This window comes from Dasypus novemcinctus, chromosome 18, assembly GCF_030445035.2.
Source record: "Dasypus novemcinctus isolate mDasNov1 chromosome 18, mDasNov1.1.hap2, whole genome shotgun sequence".
Taxonomy (NCBI): Eukaryota; Metazoa; Chordata; class Mammalia; order Cingulata; family Dasypodidae; genus Dasypus; species Dasypus novemcinctus.
In genome coordinates this window covers 4,272,593-4,297,588 of record NC_080690.1, presented here as the reverse complement: position 1 = coordinate 4,297,588, position 24,996 = coordinate 4,272,593, and the positions used below count along the sequence as shown (strand labels likewise).

Sequence of the window (24,996 nt, the reverse complement as noted above, 5' to 3'; positions counted from 1 at the left end):
AAGGAACTCAAGACATGCTGACGCCCGGGACCTGTGCGCAGAGATCCAGAGTCGACCGGTCCAGGTCTTTAAAAAGATTCCCACGTGAGTGACTGTGTTGCCAAATGGAAACGCGCCTCCCTATAGGGCCGCAGTCCCAACACTGCCTCAGAGGGTTATTACCGGAGCTCCTGGGGCTGGAGAGGAAAGCCTGCTGGAGGCCCCCAGCCAGATGGCCAGGTGTCAACCCAGACTGGCCACCCACGACCTGCGTGCCCTTGGACAAGTGACTGAGCCTCTCTGTGCCTGTTTCCTCATCTGTAAAATGGGAAGACAAGGGGCACCGATAGGCATTAAGTGCAACGACGGTCCCAGGCAAAACAAACACCCAACAAGCGCTGGGCATCGCCGGTCCTTGCTGGCCTCGTCCCCGTCCATCTCCTCTCTGAGCCAGTCCCCAACCTGCCAAAGCACTACCTGAGGGGAAGCGGCAGCGCCCAGATGACCACACACCAGGCGGTGGAACCCTCTTGCTTTTGAACATCAGGGTTGAGTCCCTTCTTGCTGAACTGCACAAGGGATTTTCAACTTGCTGTCTAACTCGATCATATTGGGGCAGTGCTTCAATCAAGAGAGTGTTCTGGAAGCAGCTGCCCTGTGCCTTGGCTGCTCTCCACCCTGGGGTGGCCTGATACAAATGAGCAAGAGCAAACCCAGCGCCCACGCCCCCCGAGGGTCTTCTCTCAACAGGCGCCTTGATGCTCACACCAAGGGCGGGTGGAGGGGAGTTCCAGGGCGTGCTCTGGGAAGCACCCCGCGGCACTCGGCAAGCACCCCGCACCGCAGACCCCTGGGGCCTTTCGTGACATGTTACGATAAATATTTGAGATGTGCATTTTGTTCCAGACTCGGGGTGGAAGAGATGATATTTATCAGTTCTCCCCCACAACCCAAATAAAGAGCAGGGAAGAAGGTGGAAAGAGGTAACTGGAAAAAATAAGTTTAAGTATCAAGGTTAATGTGCCAAGATACCAGAATAAATTTCAGAATATAAATCCGGTACCTTTACCTGAGTGAGGTAACTACTCACTCATCATGGTTGGAATCAGAGGAACTGAGAACTGAAAACAGAGACAGCTCTCGTGGCCTCAAGAGCACGACCAGGCCGTGGCTGACTGGCCAGAGCAGGAGAGTCAGGAGGGCGGCAGGGGCAGAAAGGACGACGGGACACAGGCCCCCGGGGGGAGGGAGGGGCTGGCACCCTGAGCTGGGCACCAACACTTTCACCCACTCATTACTTCTTGCGAATATCTACTCAGTACCTTCTCTTGACGAGCACGAAGGGCATGAAGGCAATCCATTCTCTGGAACTATTTATCTGTTCTGCGGGCTGGGTCTCCTAGAATCTGGGAATCTGCCTGCTCTATTTGCCTGGCTCCACTGACTTTCAAATCATACTGATACGTAACACGTGCACTGCGCAGAATGAAAGCGATCACGGAGGCAGGGAGCTGGTCTAAGTTGTTAAGGCTGCTCAAGTGACCTCCCCGAGTTAATACACAGGCACCTGCTGTTGACATCAGGACTTCCCACGTCTGCATGCTTTGACCAAGCATGAAGCAAACTGAGCATACCGTTTCATCGTTGCATATGGAGTGGATCTGGGTGCCAAACATAACTGCCGTGAACGTGAAAAACAGGAGGCCCTCAAGGCACAAGAAGATCAACAGGATTACAGTTACCGGTGGTGAAAAGTCACTGCATTCTGCAAACAAGAGAAAGCTGGTTGTGACGGATGTTGGGGCACGAGCAGCACCCCCAACAGAGGAGGTTGGGGCGCTGCCCCTGAGAGCGCACTCCTTCACACACAGGCACCTTTGCGGTTCACCAAAATGAGCCAAAGCTCCTGGTCGCCTCTCCTGGGCAGTAGTCTCCAAAGACTCCTTGACATCTGAGATTTCTAGCAACACTGTATTTCATCAAAATGCAGCTAAAACCAGGGACAGGCCAGAGACACACGTCTTCACTTGCAGGGAGATGTGGGCCAGGGCCCTGTGAACCCGCATGCAGCTATCTCCAGGCCCACGGCTGGCCAGTTCGTTCTTGTTTGGCCTATACCTTGGGTATAGTGAGTAACGCAAAGGACTGCCACGAATGGTGGGCAGCCAGCTAACCACAAACCAGCGGCAAGGTTTGGTAGGCATAACATTTGTTGAAAATCTGCAAGATGCAAATAAAACTACTGAGCAGAAATTAAAACAGTTGGCTAAGGAAAAATAATTATCTGGCTTCATTATACTACTAAAAGAACAGTGTTAAAACTTAACCATATCCTCTTCTAAAATAAAAATTCAATTCCTAAAGTAACCATAAAGGTTTCTTTCGAAAATGTTCAGAAATGACTTCTTCCTTTAAAGCTTTTTCCCCCTTTTCACCCAAGAGCATGCACTTCTGGGAATGTTTCACAGAATATCCACTCACCAGTCCACTGCCCTCGGACACAGGAAATAAACTGAAATCCACAGAGAATTAGAGCATGGACCGAAGACAGAGCTATGTACATCTAGAAGGAGGAAAAACTCAGTTAGTGATGTCCAGCAATTGTTACCAGGTGCAACGACTGCTCAGTGTTATGTCCACTCCTCCTCCACTTTGTTTGTCAGGAAAAACAAATGAGGGAAGGAATAAGCTGCAGCAGTTAACACCTGCCTACCCTGGACCATACTAGACCCAGAAAAACAACTTCATAAAACAGAGTAGGGAACTAAGGTATAAAATATTTCAGGAAGACCCTGTAAGGGAAGCGAATGTGGCTCAAGTGATAGAGCTTCCGCCTACCATATGGGAGGCCCTGGGTTCATTCCCTGGGGCCTCCTGGTGAAAAAGAAGAGAAAGCGTGCCCATGCGAATGCCCACGTGGTGAGCCAGCACCGCGTGCACTGAGTCATGCAGCAAGTTGATGATGCATCGAGAGAGACAAAGAGAGAGTCAAGGTGAAGCGCAGCAGAGACCAGGAACTGAGGTGGCGCAATTGACAGGGAACCTCTCTCCCCATCAGGGGTCTCCAGGATTGAAACCCAGTGAATCCTAGAGGAGAGAAAATGAGAAGAGAAGACAACACAGACAGCAAAAACAGCAGGGTGGGAGGAGGGGAAGGGGGGAAATAAATAAATAAATAAATCTTAAAAAAAAAAAAGATCCCATTAACAGAGACGACTTAAAGCACTTGAGAGAATCACAGCACAGCCAGTACCTAAGCCAATACAAGCAGTGCTCATTTATCTGGTAGATTCCTCTCCTTTGTGCCAAGGACAGCACGGTACCCTAATTTGTGTTCTGGTGAAAAGATTGGAGAGGAAACTGGGCTGAGGTTAGGATAAACTGACATGTTCCAGGCAAGAGTTGAGAGAGTTTCAAATTCAATATATATCTCTACACAAATGTTTTTACTCACAGTAAAGAGCACAAAAAACCTCTGGTTCTTTTCTCCCACACAATTGTTCACCCACGGGCAGTGATGATCCATTTTCCGAATACATCTTTTGCAAATACTGAAAGGGAGAGGTTTGATGTTTAGTAGTCCATCCTCTGAGGAAAACAGAGTAACACAACTAAATAAAATCAAAGGTAGGGAAAATGAGAAGAAATGAGAAATGTCAATAATACATATTTACTACATTCCCTAAAAGTGTCTACTTTTGAATTAATCTGAATGTATCATGTTTCCTAAGGAAAAGAGTCGATGGACAAACAAGTTCAGAGCCAAAAAGGTCCACAGAGCCAGGGCACACAACCCAGAGAAGGGGAGGGTTCTCAGCCTTTCTGCTGGGCTCAAGGATGTGCCCTCAATGCCAGGCAGAAAAACACCAGCCCGAGACGACCGCGCTGGGAAAACGGGGGTGCCCAGAGTGTCCTCAGGCTCCTGCCACAGCGAGTCACCCTGGCTGAGAGGGTTCCAGTAAGACCCCGAGGCATTCAGCGGGCGCTGGCCTGTGGGCTTACCTCTACGACACCAACAGGTCACAAGCCCACCCCAAGTTCCTGCTTCCACGACATGTACTGCCATGCCACCCAACACCTCACACATGCGCCAGCGTGGTCAAGCCGGCAGAGGCTGCCCAGCGCCAGCGGCCCCCGCACAGCACGTACCTGCAGTGGTGAGCACGCTCAGGCTTGATGCAGCAGCACTTGGGGCACTTGTAGATCACCTCGCCGGGTTTCAGCTGCAGACTCTCCATGTATTCTTTTGTAGCATTTCCTTTGGGTACTGCTCCCTACAGTTTAATGAGAATGTATTTTAGCTGGGGAGAAGGAAAGGTTAACAAAAATATTCACTATAAGAGTTCATCTTAAGAGGTTTTAGATATAAAAAAAAGATATCATACAATAAAAATAATGTAAAATTTAAGTGGCTATAGCTGCCACTTAAAGCATAACAAATATGTAAAGGAACTCTATTACTCAGGACTATAAGGTTTCTTTTCCATAAAAAAAGAACCTAGATATTAAACTTAAATGCTGCCTTAGCCTTCATAAACCGAGAAGCCACCTGAGTTTGTCCTGGCTTGATGCAGGCTACGCCAGGGGCAAGGGTGCTGGTTAAGTTGTTCCGACTCAAGGGCAGCTGATTATCAAGGCTGCCAGCTGTGTCTGTCAACACCATTTCCCTATCACCCTATTCCAGTGGGAATAGTTTTTCACATCAGCTGCAGTTGGGGAACAATGAACAAAACAGTCTAGAAAGGGACTTTATCTCAAGGTTCTTAAGTTATGTAATGCTCGTATCTCCTTACCAACTTAACACCATTCACACACAAACTGGGCAATGTGCCCAGTGCCGCCTGCCCTAGCTCAGTGTGCCAAGGAGAGGAGGAGCCCCAGGAGGTGCCACAGTGCTTTGGCTCGCGCCTCCAAGTTGTTGAGCTGGAGATGAGCGACGGGGGTAAAAGACAGACGCGTGAGGGAGAGTGAAGTGATGGCAAGAGGCAGAGAGCAGGTGGCAAGGAGGCACTCCACACAGGACAGTGTAACCTTCAGACCAGGTGCGCCCACCTGCAGGCTGAGAAGCCCTCTGCCCAGCCCGCCCACCAGCAGCAGGCCCACTGGCTTGGCCAGGCGCAGAGGGGTCTTGCCAGAACACCCAGATGAGAGAGCGGCAGGGTAAACACCCCAGTTCCTCGGGCACCCTCCTCTTCATACCATCAAAGCAAACCTTCCAAGTAAGTGCAGCATATTCCTTTAGATCTTATTTTAACCATTTCAGGGCGTGTTTTTTCTAAAATGCTTCTCCACTGTTTCATACCCCATCTTCCCGGTGAATCGGGCACCAGACCAGGGCGATGCCTTCAGGCTCCGCATTCCTACTTCACATGGTCAGACAAGGTCCACCTTGTACAGGGTCCTCTAAATGCTTTTAGAGGTACTGCTGCCTCTTCCAGCAAAACTCTCCCCCCACCTGCCCACATTCCGCCTTGGCTCTGCTCTGCAGCGGCAAACAAACTAGGTAGCCGAGCTTAGCAAAGTGCACCCAGCAGGTCACACTTCAGAGGGTGATATTTCGCAAAAGTCCGTTCTCTTCATGTTCCTTTCTCCCCCTGCCTTTCCGTCTTGACGCCCAACTCCCCCTCCCGTGCCCTGGGTCCCAAGGAGTGGGGCGCTGCCTCCTGCTCTACCTAAAGGGCTGGGGAGCCCACTACGACATGGTACAGGGAGACAGGCCTACACCTCTTCAAGTGCCATGTTTCAAGGGAAAAAGAGCTAGAGCTAGAGGAGGACCACACAAAGAGATGGGAGACCTAGAAACCAATGTCACCATGTGGGCCCCCTCGGGGCCTGATCCAAACGAGACCCGACTGCAGAGACCTGAACTCACTGGCTAGGTGGTACCAAGGAAGTACTGAATTGTTTCATGTAAGATGTCAGTTCTATGGTTAGGTTTTTGGGAAGGAAGAGTGCCTACTTTTACAAATCACACAGGCACATTTACCGATGAATAGCACAATGACTGGGGCTTACTTCAGAATAATCTAGGGCGGGGGAGAGAAGTGCAGGAGGATGTAGTGACAGGAGACTGAGCCCTGTCTGAGCCTAATGGACCCTGGTTGGTAAGCAGGGTCCATTAGACTGTCTTCTCCATTTTTGCATATGTCTGACATTTTCTATAAGAAGTTAACAAAAAAGCAGTGGCTTGGGGACAACCAGATGTGGTTCAAATCTGGGCAGGTCACTAACCCGCTCATTCTCCTCCCTGGACCCATCTACCTGCTCACCTCCTAGCACCGTTGTAAGGATGATAGAAGCACGCATCAGTGGAGACCTGGGGCAGCAGCCGTATCCCAGAGTGGGCACCCTTTCTAAGCACCTGTCAAAGGTCCGCTGAGGAGACTCTCTGATGAGCGCGGACGATCAAGCTCGGAGAACACCGTCTCCCCTCCCGCTGCTGAGGCCGAGGACCCCAGTAAGCCCCCTAAACGAATGCTCGCCGCTCGCCAGGCGGGGCTTGTCCAGCCTGACGGGCCTGACGGGCCACCTCAGCTCTGTGGGAGGCTGTCATACAGCACCTTGCCACACTCGGGACGCTGGCCTGTCTCCTCAGCCTAACGGAAAAGCGCTCCGAGAGCGAGCAGCCCAACACACCTTTCTCGCTCCCAGGTACCTGGGTCAACTCTCAGTGCACACCAGAAGTGAACTCTATTTTGCAGTCTTCCTCCAGAGCACCAACTCGCCCCTGATGAGACAAGTAACTGGTGAATTCTTCCTCTCTGCTCTTTACCTCTGCCCAGCTAGCTGACAGAGATGATGACTACAGCCTTTAGCCAAGACAAAAAATGCGAGCACTACAGAGCTAGAGAGAACTTAGAGATAACATCCAACCCGTGGCTCAAAGAAGTTAAATTAACTGCTTATGGTCAAAAGACAATTTCAAAGATTAGGAAAGTGGCAAAATCTAAAACCCAGGTCTTCCAGCTTTCAGTCTCTTTCTAGCGAAACAAGCTATTTACGTTAGAAGGGATTTTAGAGATTATCGAGCACAATCTCTTCATTTGGACAAACAACAGGCTGGTGAAGGATAATATTTTCCATTAATTTACCAAATGTCACTTCTATTTCAATGTTTCTTCTCCACTTGAGACGAGAAAGCTGCTACCTGCCTACACCAAGAATTAATACAAACCTGAGTTTATATGAGCAAGAAGCCCTTTCCCCAAGAGTCTACGTGTACCCTCAGACTGGCTGAAAGGCCAGTGACTCGGCGATACTCACGGGGTCGGTGAGCATGGTTCTCAGGTGGGAGGACAGGGCGAGGATGGCCAGGCAGTTGAAAAGGACCCCGTTGATCATGGAGTACCAGAAGTCTTTGGAAGGCAGCAGCATGACGAAGGTCACCACGAAGTCTGCGTAGACGACCAGCAGCCACGTCATGACGGCGCACACCATGCCGCAGCCGTCCCGGATGAACCAGACCCTGTCGGCCGCGTCGGCCTCGGAGGAAGAGGAGGACGAGGAAGAGTCATAGTTGTCACCGTCGGCCAGGAGCGGGTGGTGTTCGACGTCTCGGAGCCTATGTCCTGATGACTGCATGATTCCCGGACTCGCCCTGGAGAGGGATTCCACAGCCAGCGGATTAGACTGCGGGAGAGTACATGCTCAGCTGCACCCTCGCTCTGCCCACGGCCATTTTATAACGATAACCTCAGTACACCGAGCGGAGAAGAACACAAGCACTTACCTAGCGAGGATCTGCATTCCCAGGCCGTTCGCCCTGCTGACTCGGCACAGTGACCTCACGTGGCAGGCCTACACGCACAGGGCCATCGCCTCAACTGGCCACGGTCCCGAGGACACAGAACACACCACACAGGAAAGCCTGGCCCAGGTTCCGAGCGCGGGCAGCAATGAGCCTTGCTGCGCCCCTGCTACTCTCCTCTGCTGGGACCCCCGTGCCCGGCCTGCCTGTGCCGCACCAGCAGCTCCACCCCAGCCCACGGGAGCGGAATGACCAGCACACGGCGAAGTCCGCAGGATCCCGAAGAACGAGCCATGGGGGCTTCTCTCCTCGTTGCCCACTGGCTCCTGAAAGGTGAGCCCCTGGGTCTTCCTGGATTTCCCTTCTCGCTTGGCGTGGTGGTGACTCTCATTTCTCCCGCATTTAGCTCTATAAGCATTTAGCTCTGTGAGCCATGTTCTGGTGGCAGCCTCCCCTTCCGTCTCTACAATCCCTGACGCCCTACTCTGGGCCATGATGTCCTCCCTCTCCGTTTCATCTCCTTAAGGTTCCTTTCATTTATTAAGCCCTTCTTTTGAAATGTTGCTCATGTTTCCTATAGCGCTTGATATCCTAGAATACTGAAGGATCCAAAAAAACCAAAGAAAAAGGTGTATTTTTCCAAATGTTTTGACTGCTTCTTTAAATTTATAACCTTTTCTTATCAGTGTGAACACTCGTAATAAACAAAGAATAAAGGAAATTAACAGAAATGAGTTTTGACTTCACTGTCTTACAAGAGGTAGAAAAACGGTGTCAAACATTTTAATGAAATGATCCAAGTGCCTACCTTCTCCGAGCAAATGTTCTGCTCTGCTTTTAAGTAAACACAGCACAAAGAATGTGGTTCCAGGTGGAAAAATGGGAGACTCCCAAGAATGCCCTTGGGGTTCAGATCTGCGTCAACTGATTAGCAGCTCAGTCTTTCTAATGTGGGTAACACTTTTTATTTTCTTAAACATGACTGGGACACTGTAATTATGAAAGAGCTTCAGTGAAACTTGCTGATGAGAGTTCATTCTGCCAGTAATTTGCAGAACTCCCCCTCAGTCCGAAAATATTGACAGGCAGAAGAGAAAAACGAAATTGCTTCCCAGTCAGTAAAACAGCCCTGCTATTAGATCAGACCCCCCCCCCCAAAAATGGACATGAAATAGAAGAAACTACAGATGAAAAGAACTTAGATGAGCCCTGCTCGCCCTTCTTTGCCAGCTCAGCGGCTCCCTCAGCAGGCTCTGCCAACCCTCCCGCGTGCAGCTGCGCCTGCGAACCCCTTCGCCGACCTGCTCCTGCTACGCACACCCCACTCGCTCCACCCCACTCGCGCCCTACTACTGGCTGGCTTCTCTCGCTCTTCCAGGTCAGCCGTCCTGAAAAGCTAGTTCCCCTCCCCTGAAGGGCACTTTGAGAAGAATCTCTGAACCTGATACTGACCACCTGGGGAAGGTGGCAACGGTTCTCTCCTCCTCTGGGAAGTCTGACTCCCTCCGGGGGCCTGAAAAGGGCTCCCCCTCGCCCGCCTGCCTTTCTGACTTCTCAGGCTCGTTCCTCAGTTCCACTTCCAGAGCACGTACCACTCCCCACCCTGAGGGAGCCTCTGTGCACCCAGCACCTGCCTCCCTGCCTGACAGCTCCACATGGCGGGGGCTGCGCCTCCAGTCCCTCCTGCTCCCTTTCTCAGAGTCGAACCATTTCCTGGTGATTTCCACAACTGTGGCTCTCCAAGGAGCCTTGGGGCCAAGGACATCAAGGCCTTAAGCTGAAAACTTCCCCGAGCAGAAGCACTTTGCTCCATGCTATTCCTCAAGTAGGCCGCCCTCTGGGAGAAATGGGTGCCTGCCCCGCAGGCAGGAGGGCCACATGACTGCATGGCCACAGGTGTGGCGGCAGCCTAGCCTCTCTTCAGAGCTCGGTGTTTGTGCAGTTCCCGTCATGCAACTCCTCTAAAGGCACACGCCGCTGAACACCTGGGCCAGTGTGGCGTAAAGTGCCTGGTTCAGGGGCTGGTGAGAACTGGCAGAGAGCAGGCCGCAGCCCCGTGCGGTCTGCCTTTACCTGGGGTGCAGGTGGGAAGGGTGAGCGCAAAGATGCCCAGTGTGGGTTGTTAGAACATGCCCCGGGGTGAACACTGGGATGCTGGCACACGATGCTAAAGTGCTTCTGAGCTGAAGGTGTAAAACCCACAGGAAGTCAAGAGGAAAATAATCTGATAGCCAAGTCACAATTTTCAAGAAAGCAATCAATGAACAAAGCAGAGTTAAACTGGACAAATTCGGTTATCTGTAACAAGGGCATTAGCATTCGCTGAGTCACTGTATTTATACTTCACAAGTGCTACAGGAAGGGAGGGGCGGAAATGAAGAAATAATTCCTTTACATGGAGCCTAATCTAAAAATACTGGAACCACAAGAGCAAATGGCACAGCAATTTGTGAGACAACGCTGAACTGCACATGCTCGCTGGAGTAAGGGTGCAGTGTAGAACCCACACAATACCAAAACCATTCCTGCTGAATATTCCTCATGACCACTTTTGAGAGCAACCAGAAAGCTCTATGCGTCGACTTATTGTCAAACAGCCGTCACATCATCATTTTTCTACCTTACTGGCCGATTTAATGGGCCTTTGTCTACATTCCTGAACCTCGGCTCTTTATCATCTTGTTAAATAAAGCCCTGTTTTCTAGAACGCTAAAAGCTATACCACAGACTTCCATTATATAAGGGTCAACCACACAGGCCAAAACTTTCCACTACATTTACACTTGAGTACTTACCTTTCAGGTGTCCCTTCATCTTGTAATACCTGCTAGTAACCTATCAATTCCCAGAATTCTCCTTGTCAGACACACTTTTCGGGTAGGTAGTACACAATCCAAAGACAACAGGTGAAAAGCAAGATTACTTGTCACCGTTGAGCTTCGTACTGATTCTGTATCTCACCAAATGCACATACTACAAGAGTCAACATCAGCTGCTAAAAAGGAAGCAGTAGTCATACACCTACGTGAAAAATTGCTTACCTCATAAATTATTTCTAAACATTATTTGAGCATTTTGCGCCTTTTCTTCAGGGTCTTAAGGTGCATGCTGTCCTATGTGATAGGACCTGAAAGATAAGAAAACCTAATTAGATAAATGTATATTAGGACAGAAGGAATATAAAATCTCTTAGGGAATGATTCATTTTGGGAGCATACCTAAGCAACACCACATTTCATGCATGAAGTTCCGTCATTCAGAACTAAGGCCCTGCTCTAACTCCAGGTTTCATTACTAAATTGACGGGCACTCCAGGAAGTTAATTTATTTTAAGTCTGTCCATTTTACCCCCTGCCAATTTACCCCAGTGTTAAAAACAAATCTACAAGCCAAACTCCCTCTCCAGAGCCTCCTAGCCTGCACGTCAACAGCCAACAGACGGTGAGCAGCGGCAGCAAGGGCGCAAGGCCAAGGGGGGGACCGGCGGCCTGAGTGGGAGCCACCTCCTGCGGGGGAGACCCCAGCACTGGCTGCTGGACAAATGGAGGGATTCTCCCTAGAAAGACCAATCTAGCCCAAGAGAAAAGGCCTAAAACCCCCAGACTTGTCATATTGCATTCTTAAACAGGAATGGCAGCCGAGGGTCAGATGTGGTGAAGCCCCGAGCATGTCGCAGGGAAACAGCCCAAAAAAGAAACGGGGAGAGATGAATGCAGGACAGGCATAAATGCACAGAGAACAGTTAAACAAAGCACAACTATGATTAATATTCTCAGAAATCAGAGATGAGATTGTATCTATGAAACAAAAAGAGGAACATTCAGAGAACTTCCTAGTTATTGAAAAATAAAAATACAATGGCAGAACTTTAAAACTTTTAAAATAGCGTTGAACAACAGAGGTGAGGAAATCTCCCAGAAAGGAGAACTATATGACAAAGGGGAAGACCTTAGGAGAAAAAATAAAATGGAATTGGAAGATCAATCCATGATCTAAACAATAAAGGGCTCTATCAAGGAGGGAAGCCTCGATAAAAACAACAAGTGTGTTTTCTTAAAAGTACTGCCCCGTTTTCTCTCAGAGCCAAGCAGTGAGTGTGTAAAATTTCTGGGCAAAAATTTAGGAAGTCCAAGATAGGAGTACCTTTTCAGCAATAAGTTACAAGTCTCTGACATTTTAACAAAGGCATTTACTAAATGACAACACGCTGTTTTACTCATCATTCATTGTTTTTATTTACTTTGTTCACTATCGTAATAGTTTTTCTGTTTTGTTTATTTTTAAGCAAACCTTTCTAAACATCTGAAATAACTTTAATGAAACATTTTTAGACCAGCTTCCCTCGATGTCGGTCTGAACGCAGTGTCTCGTGTACAGTGTATAAAACCTCCTCCAGCCCGGCCCTCTGCCCCTCGGGTGCCAAGCTCTTCCTGCGTCTTCCCCCAAGCTCCATGCAGTGCCACCATGATCAGGGCCTGGCCCTGAGCCCTGCACAGCGTGCGGCACCACGCAGCCACGGCTTTGGCCTCTGACGTCTCTAAGAGGCCCCGCAGGACCAAGCTGGACAGTGGTCATGGAAAGAAGACAAAACTGTTTCAAAGTGACATGCCACTGGGGTGAGGCTGCTTAGTAAATGGATCCATTCCAGCTTTCTTTAGGCATAAATGACAAATAAATAAACCACCCCTACGTAAAAAGCACAAGTGGTACGTTTGGAAAGCCCCGCACTTGTGACAGCGCCCCACAAGCAAGATGATGAGCGCATTATCACCCCCAAACCTCGGCTGTGCTGTGTGGTAAGCCCTCCTTCCAGCTCCCGCCCACACCCCAGCTCCAGACCCCTGGTTTTCGACCACTCCAGATCAGCTGGCATTTTCTAGACATGGATGTAAAGGGACTCAGACAGTATGTCCTGTTTTGTCTGGCTTCCCTCGGCATGCTGCTGGGTGTTTCGCTAGTTCATTCATTTATTGCTGAGGACGAGACGGAGGCACCACCATCTGCTGAGTAACTTGCCTGCTGACAGACATGTGGGCTGCCTCCAGTTTTGGGAGCTTGCACCCGAGGCTGTTATGAACATCTCCATACAAGTCTCGGCATGGACACACGCTCGCGTTCCTCTTGGGTAGATGCCTAGGAATGGAATGACTGGATTGTAGGGTAGGGGCTGGCTTAACTTTTCACAAAGCTTCCAGGCTGTTTTCCAAAGTGGTCATATCATTTTACATTCCCACCAGTGGTACAGAAGAGTTCCAGTTCCTCCACTGATGGCACTTCACAACTAAGCTCCCTGTTTCCCTCTGGGCAGGCCAGGCTCGTGGCTCGGACGCCTTGAATGTGGAGAGGTGGTCTGCCCTCACGCCCTTCCCCCCACTGAACCCAGCAGGCCGGGAGGGGGAGGCACTCTAAGTTGGCTCTGGGAAGGGAAACAGGACAGGAAGAAAGTGCCTGGTGAGGGGCCGCCTCTCAGCCGACCCTGCCTGTTCTTGGTTTCCTCGGTGGTGGTGGTTTCTCCAGTGGGTTGGTTCCCGTGTATACAGAGTGATGCTTCCTTAGGACACATTTCCACTTCCTCCCACACCCCTGCATCACTAGACCCCTCTTCACAGAGGGGCAGCTCTCCTACAGCACACACAGAAGGCCCCAGCCCTCTTCCTGGGTTGGTATTACCCCAAGCTCCCTCATGAAGCCCCGAGAGCCGCCAAGACCTTCCTCCCCACTCCCTGAAACAGAGGGTGACCCCCTCCTTCCCAGCACACTTCACCCTGGTTCACGTTCTCCCTGGAAGCGTGCGCCAATCAGCCTACAATTCAACAGTTTCCGGGTAAGAAGTGGATAAAGGTTTCTGGGCATATTTCTCAAACCTCTGGAACCATGCCTGGAATTCCTCGCCACCTTCCAGGGCTGCAAGCAATCAAGTCCAGAATTGAGTGACCATCCTGCCGGTGGAGGTCAGGGATGGTTTCTCAGAAGTGATGCCCAAGAAGGAATCTAATGAGTGAGTGAGCAGACAGGGTGACGATGAAGGTCAAAGGAGGCCACTTCAAGCAGAGGTAAGAACGGGTGCAAGTGCGCTCCCGGGGTCTCTGCCCAGCTCGGCTTTTCTGCAGCACCAGCTTGGATTGGGCAGGAAGGCAAGAGGAATCTGGAGGTGAACTGGAGAGATGGGCCTTGGCCATGGCCATGACGGCACGCAGTGAACGACACAGTCGGGTGTGGTGAGGTCTCTTACCCACATGGTCTGGAGAGCAGCTCTGATGGCATAAAACTCAACAGCACAACCCAAGTGAGGCCAGCAAAGGGGATGTTCACTGGCTGCTCAGCATCTGAACCACCTTCCTATGTTTGGGGAATCTTCCCCATAAACCTGGAGGAGGGCAGGGCCTCCGTCCTCTCACCAGAAGCCACGGGGCTTGGCTGTGTCTGTGAGCCTTCAGAGGGCGGATCCTCAAGAAGCAGGATGCACCCACCAGGCCCAGTGGAGGCAAGAGAGGTGGCTGGGTCTTCAGACACCTCATGTTGGGGCTCTGCTTTCCATGCAGGCGGCCCGACTCCACGTCTCCTTACAGCTTCTATCCGCTGTCCTTCCAGTATGTTGTTTGTCTGCTTACACGAGCCCTCAGTTGGTTTCTGTCGTTAGAAACCAAGAACTCTGACTAGCACACCCCCATAGATTAGAGCCGAAGAGGGCGGAGGGGAAAAGGGTTCTGGTTGGGGATCAAGAGGTGAGCAGGGAAGTTTCCAGTTTCTGCCATGAAACATGCTCCGGTGTTCCTCCTGAGAACCCACCCATGTCTCTAGTATCTCCATGCCCTGCCAGGGCCCTGCTGCTGCTCTCCTCTGCCCGCCCAGCCATGGCCAGCGTTCCTCAGGAGTCCACCCCCACGGCACTTCCCTGGACAATGCACACCAAGAGTTCCAAATACATTTCCAACTCTGAGTCCCTACTCAACTCATTCATAACAGATATGGCCAGGAATCCCAAGCTACTCAAAGTAATGGAGACGATTTTTTCTTTTCCTTTTTGATTAGAGAAGTTGTAGGTTTACAGAGAAGTCATGCATAAAATACATAAAATACAGAGTTCCCAAATAAGACCCAGACAGAGTTCCCATATAAGACCTATATTTAATGTTTGCATTTGTGAGGTTTGCTAAAATTCATGAAAGAACATTTTTATAATTGTACTATTAACTATAGTCCATCATTTGTTGTAGAATCCTATGTTTTGTTTTGTTTTTTCAAATTGGCGGTGACTTTTTAAATACAGTGTTAATAAATAGTAACTTTATTAAAATATCTATTTAATAGCCAACAACTTTAAATGCTTCATAATATTTTGAGCTGTTTTTCAACGAGTTTATGTTAGCAACGTTCTAAAATTTAAAACTGGTTTTGCAAAATAAAGGACTTTCAGTTACAGGCATGAGGTATACAACAGAATTTCTACAATGAGGCTAAATCCCTAATTACTTCTAAAAAATTTATTTTAAAGTAACCGACTCAACAATCACTTTAGAAAGAGGTCTGACATTTTCTCAAAGTTTAACAAACTCTGACTCTATGACTCAACAATTCCATTTCTAGGTATGTATCCAAGAAAAATGAATATGAACAAAACAAAAATATGTACAACAATTTTTCATTCCTAAAAGTCCTCAAATAGAAACAACTCAATCCATCAGCAGGAGATGCATAAACAGTTTGTAGTATATTCATAAGATGGCACACCTCTCAGAAAAAAACAGGAACAAATGATTGCTCCATGCACCAACACGGATAACTCTCCTAGACACTATGCTAAGTGAAAGAAGCCACAAAAAGCATGCATGGAGTGACCCCAATCGCGGTACTCAGAAACAAGCAAAATGAATTTACATGGAAAGAAATTCAAATAGGGCTTTGAATGCCAGAGAGGAAATGCTTGGAGCAGCCCAAGGTACCTTCTGGAGGTGGCACGGAAGCTGGTAACAAATGGATGTGTTTGTCACACACACACAAAAACAACCAATGAACTATACACTTAAAATGTGTGTATTTCATTGTGTATTTGTACATAAATTATACCTCGATAAAAAAATCGAGGAAAACAATAATTAACACAAGTGCGTGTGGCAGGCGCGGAGAGGACAGAACAAGTCCAGCCCAGCCATTTCCTAAGACAGCATTCTCCTCACAGAAACTGCTTTTAGGAGCCAAGACCCCACTTAGGTCCTGACTTAGGATACTTTTATCTGGAACTCCAATCAAGTTTCTTAATTTCTTCCCCTAACTCTGCTCCTTGGCTATAAATCAGAAAATGGTATTTCTTATGAATAAATAAGTAAACGAAAGACATTAGTATCCTTTGGTAAGCAGCTATGATGAAAAAGAATCAAGATAAAATTAACTTCACTGGGTAAATGATAAGAATGTCCACCCTTGTATCTGGTATGCATGTTTATATAAAAACACTATTGAAACTCATCATTGCTTTATACCCACTGGTGACCTATAAAAAAGAGAAGTAAGCAAATCTCTGCTTCAGGCACAGATGTACAGGAAGCAAATTGAAATCCTGTCCTGAGAGACTAATTAATTCAACAAACAAGGAGAAGGGGGGAGGGGAGGAGACACGCCCATGCAAGGCCCCAGGCTCCCACAAACCAACAGAGGTAGGAGGTAAGTGTTATCTCCAAAGTAGCAGGAGATGGAGGGAGCAGGTGGCAACTGCTAGTTCTGTCTGGAGTGCCAGAGAAAGTGTCAATAAAGAGGGAACCTAGGAGGCCCTGGGGGTATGCAGGAGAGAAGTGTGAGCTCCCCAGGGGGGCGAGGGGGTAGGCCCAGCGGCTGAACTGGGGGGTCTTTGTAGAGTACCCTGAAGGCCAGGAGAAGAAGGAGGGGATTCTGGGCGATATGCTGCTGGGCTGGGGGGCACCCGGCTTAGGGGACCTGGCCATAGGCAGGAGAAGCAATGGAAGAGAGGATCTCCCAGGACTGAACAGAGGGGATTCCAGGGTGAGATGAAAGCTTGCGGTGCGCTCAGGTTAGGGCCCCTGGACACGAGGTGCGCCCCCTCCAGCCCTGCCTGGGGTATGAAGATGGGTACCGAGAGGGGCTCTGAGAGCAGCACAGGGTCACGGGGCCAGAGCAGCGGGAGGCTGACCACTGGGTCAGCCTGACCGCTGGGGAAGACCAAGGAGCAGGGGGTCAAGGGAGGCAGGAAGGAAAGGCCTGAGAGTCAGGATAAGTCCAAAGGGAAGGGGGGGTCCTCCGTCAACAGAGGGGCTAGGGAGATGAGGCCGGGTGTGACAATCAGGTCACCCGCGGCCCTTTCCGTGGCTACTCGGGCAATGTGCGAAGAGCATGGGAGACTATGGGGTGAGAAAGTGGAAGAAGCCAATTTTGTAAACTGCATTAAAGCAAGGGACACCTGTAGCCAGAGGGTACATGTCCCCTCTCGCATATTATCTCATGTGCAATCCTAAAGTAGCACTTGGTCTCCCGTTTTACCAACGGCCGCCTTGGGCCCAGGGTTATTGTCAGGGAGGGAATGGAGTCTTGACCCAGGTTCCCTCAATTCCACGCGATTCACACCAAGCCACCTTTTGTTTTCACCAGGCTACACCTTTAAAAGCCACAGAAGGGATTTAATAGGAATTGAATAAAGAAGAATATATGTGTAGCTAAGCCAATTAAGCTATTAGACTAAGGGAACATAAACTCCAGTTTCTTTTTGCTTTCTAATTTTGTACTAATTTCATTATTATTTTTTGCAACTAAAAAAGCAATATAGACTCACTGCAGGTTTGTTTTTAAAGAATACAGGTTCAAGTTTGAAGACTCAAGGAATGCAGTCACTGAGAACAGAAAAATACGATAGAACTGTTTTAAGAACCAAAAGACAAGACCAGACTGGAAAAAAATATTTGCAAAGTATCAAACTTTCAAAACTTTTAAAACTCAATAATAAGAAAAGACAACTAAAAAATGGGCAAAAGATCTGAACAGACACCTCACCAAAGAACATATACAAATGGTGAGTAAGGATATGAGAAGAAATGCTCAACATCATCTGTCATTAGGAAAATGCAAACTAAAACCACAATGAGATATTAACCACACATTTATTAGAATGCTAAATTAAAAAACAAACAAACCCAGACAATACCAACTGCTGGTGAGGATACAGAGCAACAAGCACTCTTCTCATTCTTTGCTGGTGGGAATGCAAAATGCTAGAGTCGCTTTGGAAAACAACCTGGCAGTTTCTTACAAAGCCTAAACATACAATCCAGCAATCTTGTCCCTAGGTATTTACCCAACTGATTCAAAACCTTATAGCCACACAAAAACCTGTAAGCAAATGTTTATAGCAGCTTTTTTCATAATCGCCAAAAACTGGAAACAGCCAAGATGTCCTTCAATAGGTAAATAAACTGTACTACGTTTATACAGGGCAATACTATTCAACAAAAGGGAACGATCAATTAATTCATGCAACGGCATGCATGGATCTTAAATGCACACTGCTAAGCGAAAGAAGTCAGTCTGAAAAGGCTACATAATTTAAGACATCAATTGAATGACCCTCCGGAAAAGGCAAAACTATAGAGATGGTCAACAACAGACCAGTGGTTGCAAACATGACACTATGCATTTGTCAATATCCACAGAACTTTATAGCTCCAAGAGTGAACCTTAATGCATGCAAATTTTTCAAACGTGATTTAGGAGGTGGGGGGAGTGGATCCAGGATGAGAGGCAGTGTGTGACAAAAGAATCTAACTGTATTACAAATGTGTGAAATAATCTCCCTGGAAGGGGAGGAAAAGGTGCTGACCTAAGTAACTTTGGAAATGAGGGTAGTCTGTAAGACTAAAGACAAAAAGGACCTGACCAGAACGCGGTGCTCTAGTGGATCAAGTGTTTTCCCATGGGGGTATGAGGAATGAGTCTGAAACCACCATACACGTGCTGGAGTTGAACGTGAAGTAAATGCACGGCAGAGGGCAGGAGCCGGGTTCTGCATCGTCGGTCGGTGTGGAAAGTACACACAGGGAAAGGGAGGAGGTGGGAACAATCCAGGTGGTAATGGATGGAGACACTGGTATAAACTCGTGTTTAGCTTCACACAGGTACAGAGAGTTACATGTAAAATTACTTATAGATATGCACATACACACGAGTTAGTATACATACATATATTTCCTTGCTCTGTCAGCTGTGAGAGCGTAGAAGAAACACACCCAATAGCAACCAGCATACCTGGTGCTCTGATTTTGGTTTCTAATATCTTTCTCTAATAAAAAGAACCAGGGCTTCTTGAGAAATGACTGATTCTAGGACTGGGCGAGAAAATATGCAAGATGTGCCTGGAACATCTTGTAACACCAGAAAGTTAGAAAGTCCCTTCCCCCTCAAAGAAAAGCACAATGATGGATGTATGTCAAAGGGGCACAGGAGCCAACTGAAAGAGTTCCAATGGCCAAAGCTGAATCAATTTGAGCAAACAAAATAGAGAAGAATTAGATTATAAACCAAAGTATAAAATCCATGAGTCCATACTGGTATAAACAAATGGAGGACAATAAAACAAATCTGTGCAGAATTCCAAGTAATTTGTGTAGGTACCCCGCCCTCAAGGTGGTGAGGCATAACTCCCCCCTCCTCAAGCACGGGCTCCCCTAGTGACTTCCTCCAAAGAGTACAGAATAGAAAGGTAGGGAGCAACTTTACACTGGAGACGCCTGAGAAACCCGACCTCGGTCAGGTGGTCAAGGTCAACCTCAACGGTGATAAGTCCTCAACAGTGATGAGTCAAGTTATAGCCTGTATCCTTGACATGATGTGATGAGAAGGGCACTTTACCTCTGTGGGCTTCCTTCCAAAATCCTATAACTCTAGTTGAATCATGAGGAAAACATCAGACACATCTCAGTTGAGGGGCATCCTGCAAAATACCTGCCAGGACTCCTCAAAACTGTCAAGGCTATTGAAAACGAGGAAACTGTCACAGTCAAGAGGAGGCTAAGGAGACGATGTGAACCAAGCACGCACTTCAGTTAAAAGCGGAGTGGCTGTCAAAGCAAACCGGCCCTTCTTCCTGAGGCTGACAGCAGAACTAGGGGCTCCGGAGAAGTGTGCTGGGCAGAAGCTAAAGCAGTTCACACGCCAGAAAACCGTCTTCTCAGGGGAATGTAAGGAGGTGGGTCGCGAGCTTCAGGAGGGCAGGAAAGCGTCACAAGCACTCCTGGTGCCGGAAGAAGGAAGCAGGTGGGGAGCAGGGAGGAGGAAAGGAATGAAAAGCAGCACCCAGGGCCAGAGCTGAAGGGACTAACCCCGGGGTCCAGGGGGAACAGGGGGGCAGCCTGGTAAAGCAGAGACAGAAAGCTTCCAGAAACAGAGGTCTTCCCAAGGCTGGGAGGCGGATTTAGGGAAGGGGAAGGGTAGTCGCACGGAGGCTGGCTCAGCCGGGGAACTGTAAGAATTCAGAAGAGGTGCCGTGGGGACAATGGCAAGATCCTGCAAGAGGCTGGGCAAATGGGCTGCTAAAGGAGAGCGGGGGGAAAGAAGACGAAGCATTTGTGTCCCAGGGAGGTCATGAGCCTGGATGCTACAGTGAGCCAGGACGGGGGCGGAGCTAGAGGAGGGAAGACAGTGACGAGAAAGCCAAAGTCCTCAGCAAGCCGGGGAGAGCGTGGCATTGGCAGGTGCGTGGCCGCAGCACCCACAGACCATCCCAAGCGTACTTACTGCAACTGCCTTCCGAAAAGTTCTTCCCATCAATTTGCAGCCACGCAATATTTAGCTTGTCCTTTCAAAGACTACCGATAATGTATGCCATATGAAACCACTATTTTCCTCTCAAGTGACTCAATCTAAAGAGCAGAGTATCAACCTTTGAGATATAAAACCTCAGGATATTAACTGAACTAAAGCCAAATTTCGATTATATGCTGACAGATGATCCATACTGTGAATGTCAACCTTATTTGCACTTTCTAGAAAGGTCTTTTATATTAAAATACTTAATTACTCTAAAAGAGCACTTGGGCACTACAGATCAAAAAGATGACAAACAGAGAGAACGCAGCAAGGAGACGAGGCCAGGAGGGGAGGAGCCTGTCAACTGGGAGGAGGGACAGAGAAAAGTGGCCACATCCCAAGCGTAGGATGCCTAGATGTCTAGAAAACACCAATCCTAGATTTTCTCCTGTTTACAGCCTCCATCTAAATGACCTCATGGGATCTTGCTGCCATGTCTTTAAAAGCTATTTACATTGGAAATATCCCAAATTGATCAGGCACCCAACTGGGCTACGCAGCACAGGAGAGGCAACGCAGAACTCACCATTCCGAACACCAAATAGTTCCGACCCCATTCTCCCCATCTCAGCAAGCGGCACCACCATCTCCGGGCTGATGTCAGAAAACTAGCACTCGCTCCTCATGCACCTCATTTCCTCACCTATCCGCCCAGCCCGTCTGTAAGTTCTACCTCCAAAACCTGTCTCCAGGGGGCCATTTCCTTGACCTCCGCACCCCGCCCTAAAGGGAGGCACCATGAGCTCCCCCCTGCAGAGCTGACAGCTCTAAGCAGCCCTCCACACTTAATGCCGCTCCTCTCTCCACAATCCCTTCTCTTGTCAGCACCCACAGCAATCTCTCAAAGCTACAAATCAGATCCTGCACCGTCCTGCTCAAAACCAGACTGGCCTTCACTGGTGCAGGCCTCAGCGTGGCCTGCCTCCCGCCCACTCCCTGCCTGGTCCCATGCATCGGAACGTTCCCGCGGGTCCCAGCCTCACCTAGCACACGCCACGCGGATTTGCTCAATGAACGAGCGAATCAGGAGAGGGCTTGAATGCGACCAGAAAACGCCAACAGGAGAACCACAGGAACACAAGAGGAAGAAGGGAAGAGTATCGAGGTGTGAGATGGGGGGTGGTCCAAGGGAGCCCTGGAGAGAAGGCGCATTAAGGGGAGAGAGGGAGAAAAGGATGAAGAGTGACACAGCCACACTTCCAAGGGCTTTTCTGGAGAAGTCTCAACTGCAGGTGCAGAAAACACATGCGCGGTAACTCACCGAGTGCACGCCAGCTGGCAAGGAGGTCTCCCGGCTGCTTACGCAACTCACCCAAGGGCTTCACTCGTACCCTTCCCAGAGCCACGACCGAGATGTGAAGGTCAAATACAGCAGTTTGCTGTCTTTTTTAAAAATTCCAGCATGGTAAGTAAACCCTTAAAAATTATAAATCAACAAATAAAAAGAACTCTAGAGTCCCAAATCTCTTTACTGCCCTGTCCTGTAAGCCTGACTTAGGTTGGTGAAATCCAACCTTTTTCTATCTCTTCCTAAACAGTTTTTTTCTTGAATGCAAAGCAGCCTTTTAAAATATCAGACTCACCCAAATCGCAAATACCATGAAAATTTAAATTGCTAATATACTTACCTCAGTTACAAGTGAATGACAATGTAAAATATTTGAAAGTAAAGGGGAAGGTCATTTACTGAACACTTACTATGTGTCAGGAGCGTTATAGACATTATCACATTTAATCCTGCCACCACCCTAAAAGCTGGATACTATGATTAGCTCATTTGAGGAAAGAGGAAATTGAGTCTTAGAGAAAAATTAAGAAACTGGCCCAAGTTTCCAGCCAGTGAAGGGTGGAGCCAGTTTTGACTCCAGAGCCCATGTTCTTACATTAAAATACACTTCCTCCCAGAGTACTTGATTTTAGAAAGTGTATTCTGTAACGAATAAATCAAATATATGAAATATGGAATCTAAGAATTCAAACCATTTCAACAAAGAAATGATACTGCAGAAGCCTGGCTTAAAAGAGACCGACAGTGTCTCCAGCCTGACTGCCCCCTGCACCTTCCAGAAAGACCCAACACACCTGCTGAACACTTTCTAAACAGATACCTCTGCTCCAGCAAGCAGTAGCTTTGGACTCCCCGTCCTTCCTCATCCCGGCGTCCCTGAGGCCACTGCTCCATCGCAGCTCTGCTCCTTCCCCTTCCTGCCTTCCCCACAAGCCAAGCTGAAGCCCCCGCATCTCTGGCCTATGCCTCTGCAGAATCCTAACCTCAAGCTGTCTCCAGTGTCCTCTACCTGCTCACAGGAGTCACGGTTCAAAACCATGGTGCAGATGATATACCAAATGAAGGACTTCTATCTAGAATATATAAAGAATTCTTACACCACAACAATAAAAAGACAAATAACAATGTTAAAAAGGGCAAATGATTTTAATAGACATTTCTCCAAGGAAAACATATAAATGGGCAGTAAGCACAAGAAAAAATGCTCAACATCGTTAGTCATCAGGGAAATGCTAATCAAAACCACAGGAGATAGCACTTCACACCCCCTCGGCTGGCTAGCACTTCACACCCCCTCTGCCGGCTAGCACTTCACACCCCCTCTGCTGGCTAGCACTTCACACCCCCTCGGCTGGCTAGCATCAAAAAAATGGATAACTAGCATAGGTGACGATGTGGAGCCTTCACACACTCACTGCTGGTGGGAATGTAATATAGTGCAGCCACTTGGAAACCACTCTGGCAGCCCCTCAAACAATTAAACACAGTTATCTATGACTCAGCAATTCCACTCCTAGGAAGACAGGCAAGAAAACAGAAAATACAATGACCACATAAAACCTTGTACAAGAATGCTTTTAGCAGTATTCACAATAGCCCCAAATGCAAACAACCCAAACGACCAGCAACTGATGACTGATACACAAATCGTGCCATATCCATGCAGCAGAATATTATTTGGCCATGAAAAGGGGTGAAGGACTGATTACATGGATCGATCTTGAAAACATGCTTTGTGAAAGAAGCCTGACACAAAAGACCTCACACGATACGATTCCATTCATAAGGAGGTCCAGAAGAGGGTACTCTTTAGAGATGGGAGGTGGACTAGAGTTTGCTGAGGGCTGGGGGTTGAGGCTGTGGTACTAACAGGTATGGTTTTTCTTTTCTTTGAGATGATAAAAATGTTTATAATGGATTGTAGTGATGGCTGCCCAACTCTGTGAATGTACTAAAATCCACTGAACTGTCCACTTCAAATGGGTGAGTTGCTGGGTATGTGAAGTACATCTCAATGAAGCTGGAAAAGAAGAATCACAGCAGAGGTCACAAAATCAACCTAGTCAAGCACCGTCTAACGTTGGCCACAGCATTCAAAGCTCCACCGGCTCTGGCTCGCTTTCCAAGCTCAATTTTCACCAATCTCAGACAGTGAGATCTTCACCCAGTGCCAAGGAATTTCACACCTCTGTGCTTTTGCTTCTGCTATTTCCTCCAATTAAAATACTCTTTCACTCTCTGTGCCTAGCCAAATTATTCATTAATCAAACATTTCTCAAGCACTCACTATGTACAAGGTACTGTAGGATAACAGTATTTTCAAAACTATAAGGTGCTATTTCAGTGTAAGGCCTAAATTGTCCCCACAAGGAATCTGGATTATAGTATTTGATAAATAATAGGGTTCTAGTGAAGGTTTCAGAAGGGAATGAAACCTAGTAATAGGCGGGGCCAAGATTAGCAGGCATTGGTTTGTAGACAGAGGCAAAAAAAAAAACTGGTGAAATAGAAAATAGTTAATTCAGTAAATGGTGAATTCATGGTCCCATAACAGGCAGACCAGCAAGACACTAGGAAGGAGGGACTGTCTCTTCTTCAGAGACAAGGGCAAGAAAAAGACTGATGTAATTCAGATCTAGTTTAGCCAGAAAGTTGAGAGGACTCTCCCCAATGGTCTTTGTCTCCATGACCACAAAGGATAGTAGTTTGTCACTGGTAAAGCAAAGAAGTATGTTTTCAGTAGGAAGGGGCCAACAGAGAAGGAAGGACGCTGGAGTGGAGGCTCACACGGCAAGGTGCGAACACTGACCCTCAAGACTGGCTTCAGAGGGGGTGAAAGTGGGAGTTCTGACTTTTTACTTTATGCTCTGCTCTCATGTTCATACTTCTTATATAAAGTTCTTATTCGTGGTGCACTCTCCCTGTTGGCCATTCCGTTCATGCTGATACTTCTCTTTTCTTAAAGAGGATTCCTGCTTATCCAGTCCATTGATTAGCATGGCTGTAAAGTTCCAGTTCATTCATCTGTCAATTCAACAATTTGACAAACATTAGCCAAAGCAACAAAGGCGGGCTGGGGCCAGAAAGTCATTGGTAACCAAATACTTCTAGACACACTTTACCCATTTTATCTAGAGATGAGACATCTGCATAAATAGTTCCAACTATTTTTTTT

General features: G+C 48.0%; 1 protein-coding gene across 2 annotated transcripts in view; it reads right to left on the bottom strand.

The window, feature by feature from the left end:
• Window positions 1-24,996, bottom strand: part of ZDHHC7 (zinc finger DHHC-type palmitoyltransferase 7) — a 30,197-nt gene that overhangs the window by 3,417 nt on the left and 1,784 nt on the right. For both annotated transcript variants that reach the window (XM_004466984.4, XM_023591292.3), the window contains exons 2-7: window positions 10,768-10,853; window positions 7,243-7,576; window positions 4,129-4,253; window positions 3,434-3,530; window positions 2,461-2,542; window positions 1,614-1,744 (exon numbers count right to left, since the gene is read on the bottom strand). In XM_004466984.4, the coding sequence (XP_004467041.1) occupies window positions 1,614-1,744; window positions 2,461-2,542; window positions 3,434-3,530; window positions 4,129-4,253; window positions 7,243-7,576; window positions 10,768-10,772 (774 nt within the window). In that variant the 5' untranslated portion in view covers window positions 10,773-10,853. The remainder of the gene's footprint in view (window positions 1-1,613; window positions 1,745-2,460; window positions 2,543-3,433; window positions 3,531-4,128; window positions 4,254-7,242; window positions 7,577-10,767; window positions 10,854-24,996) is intronic.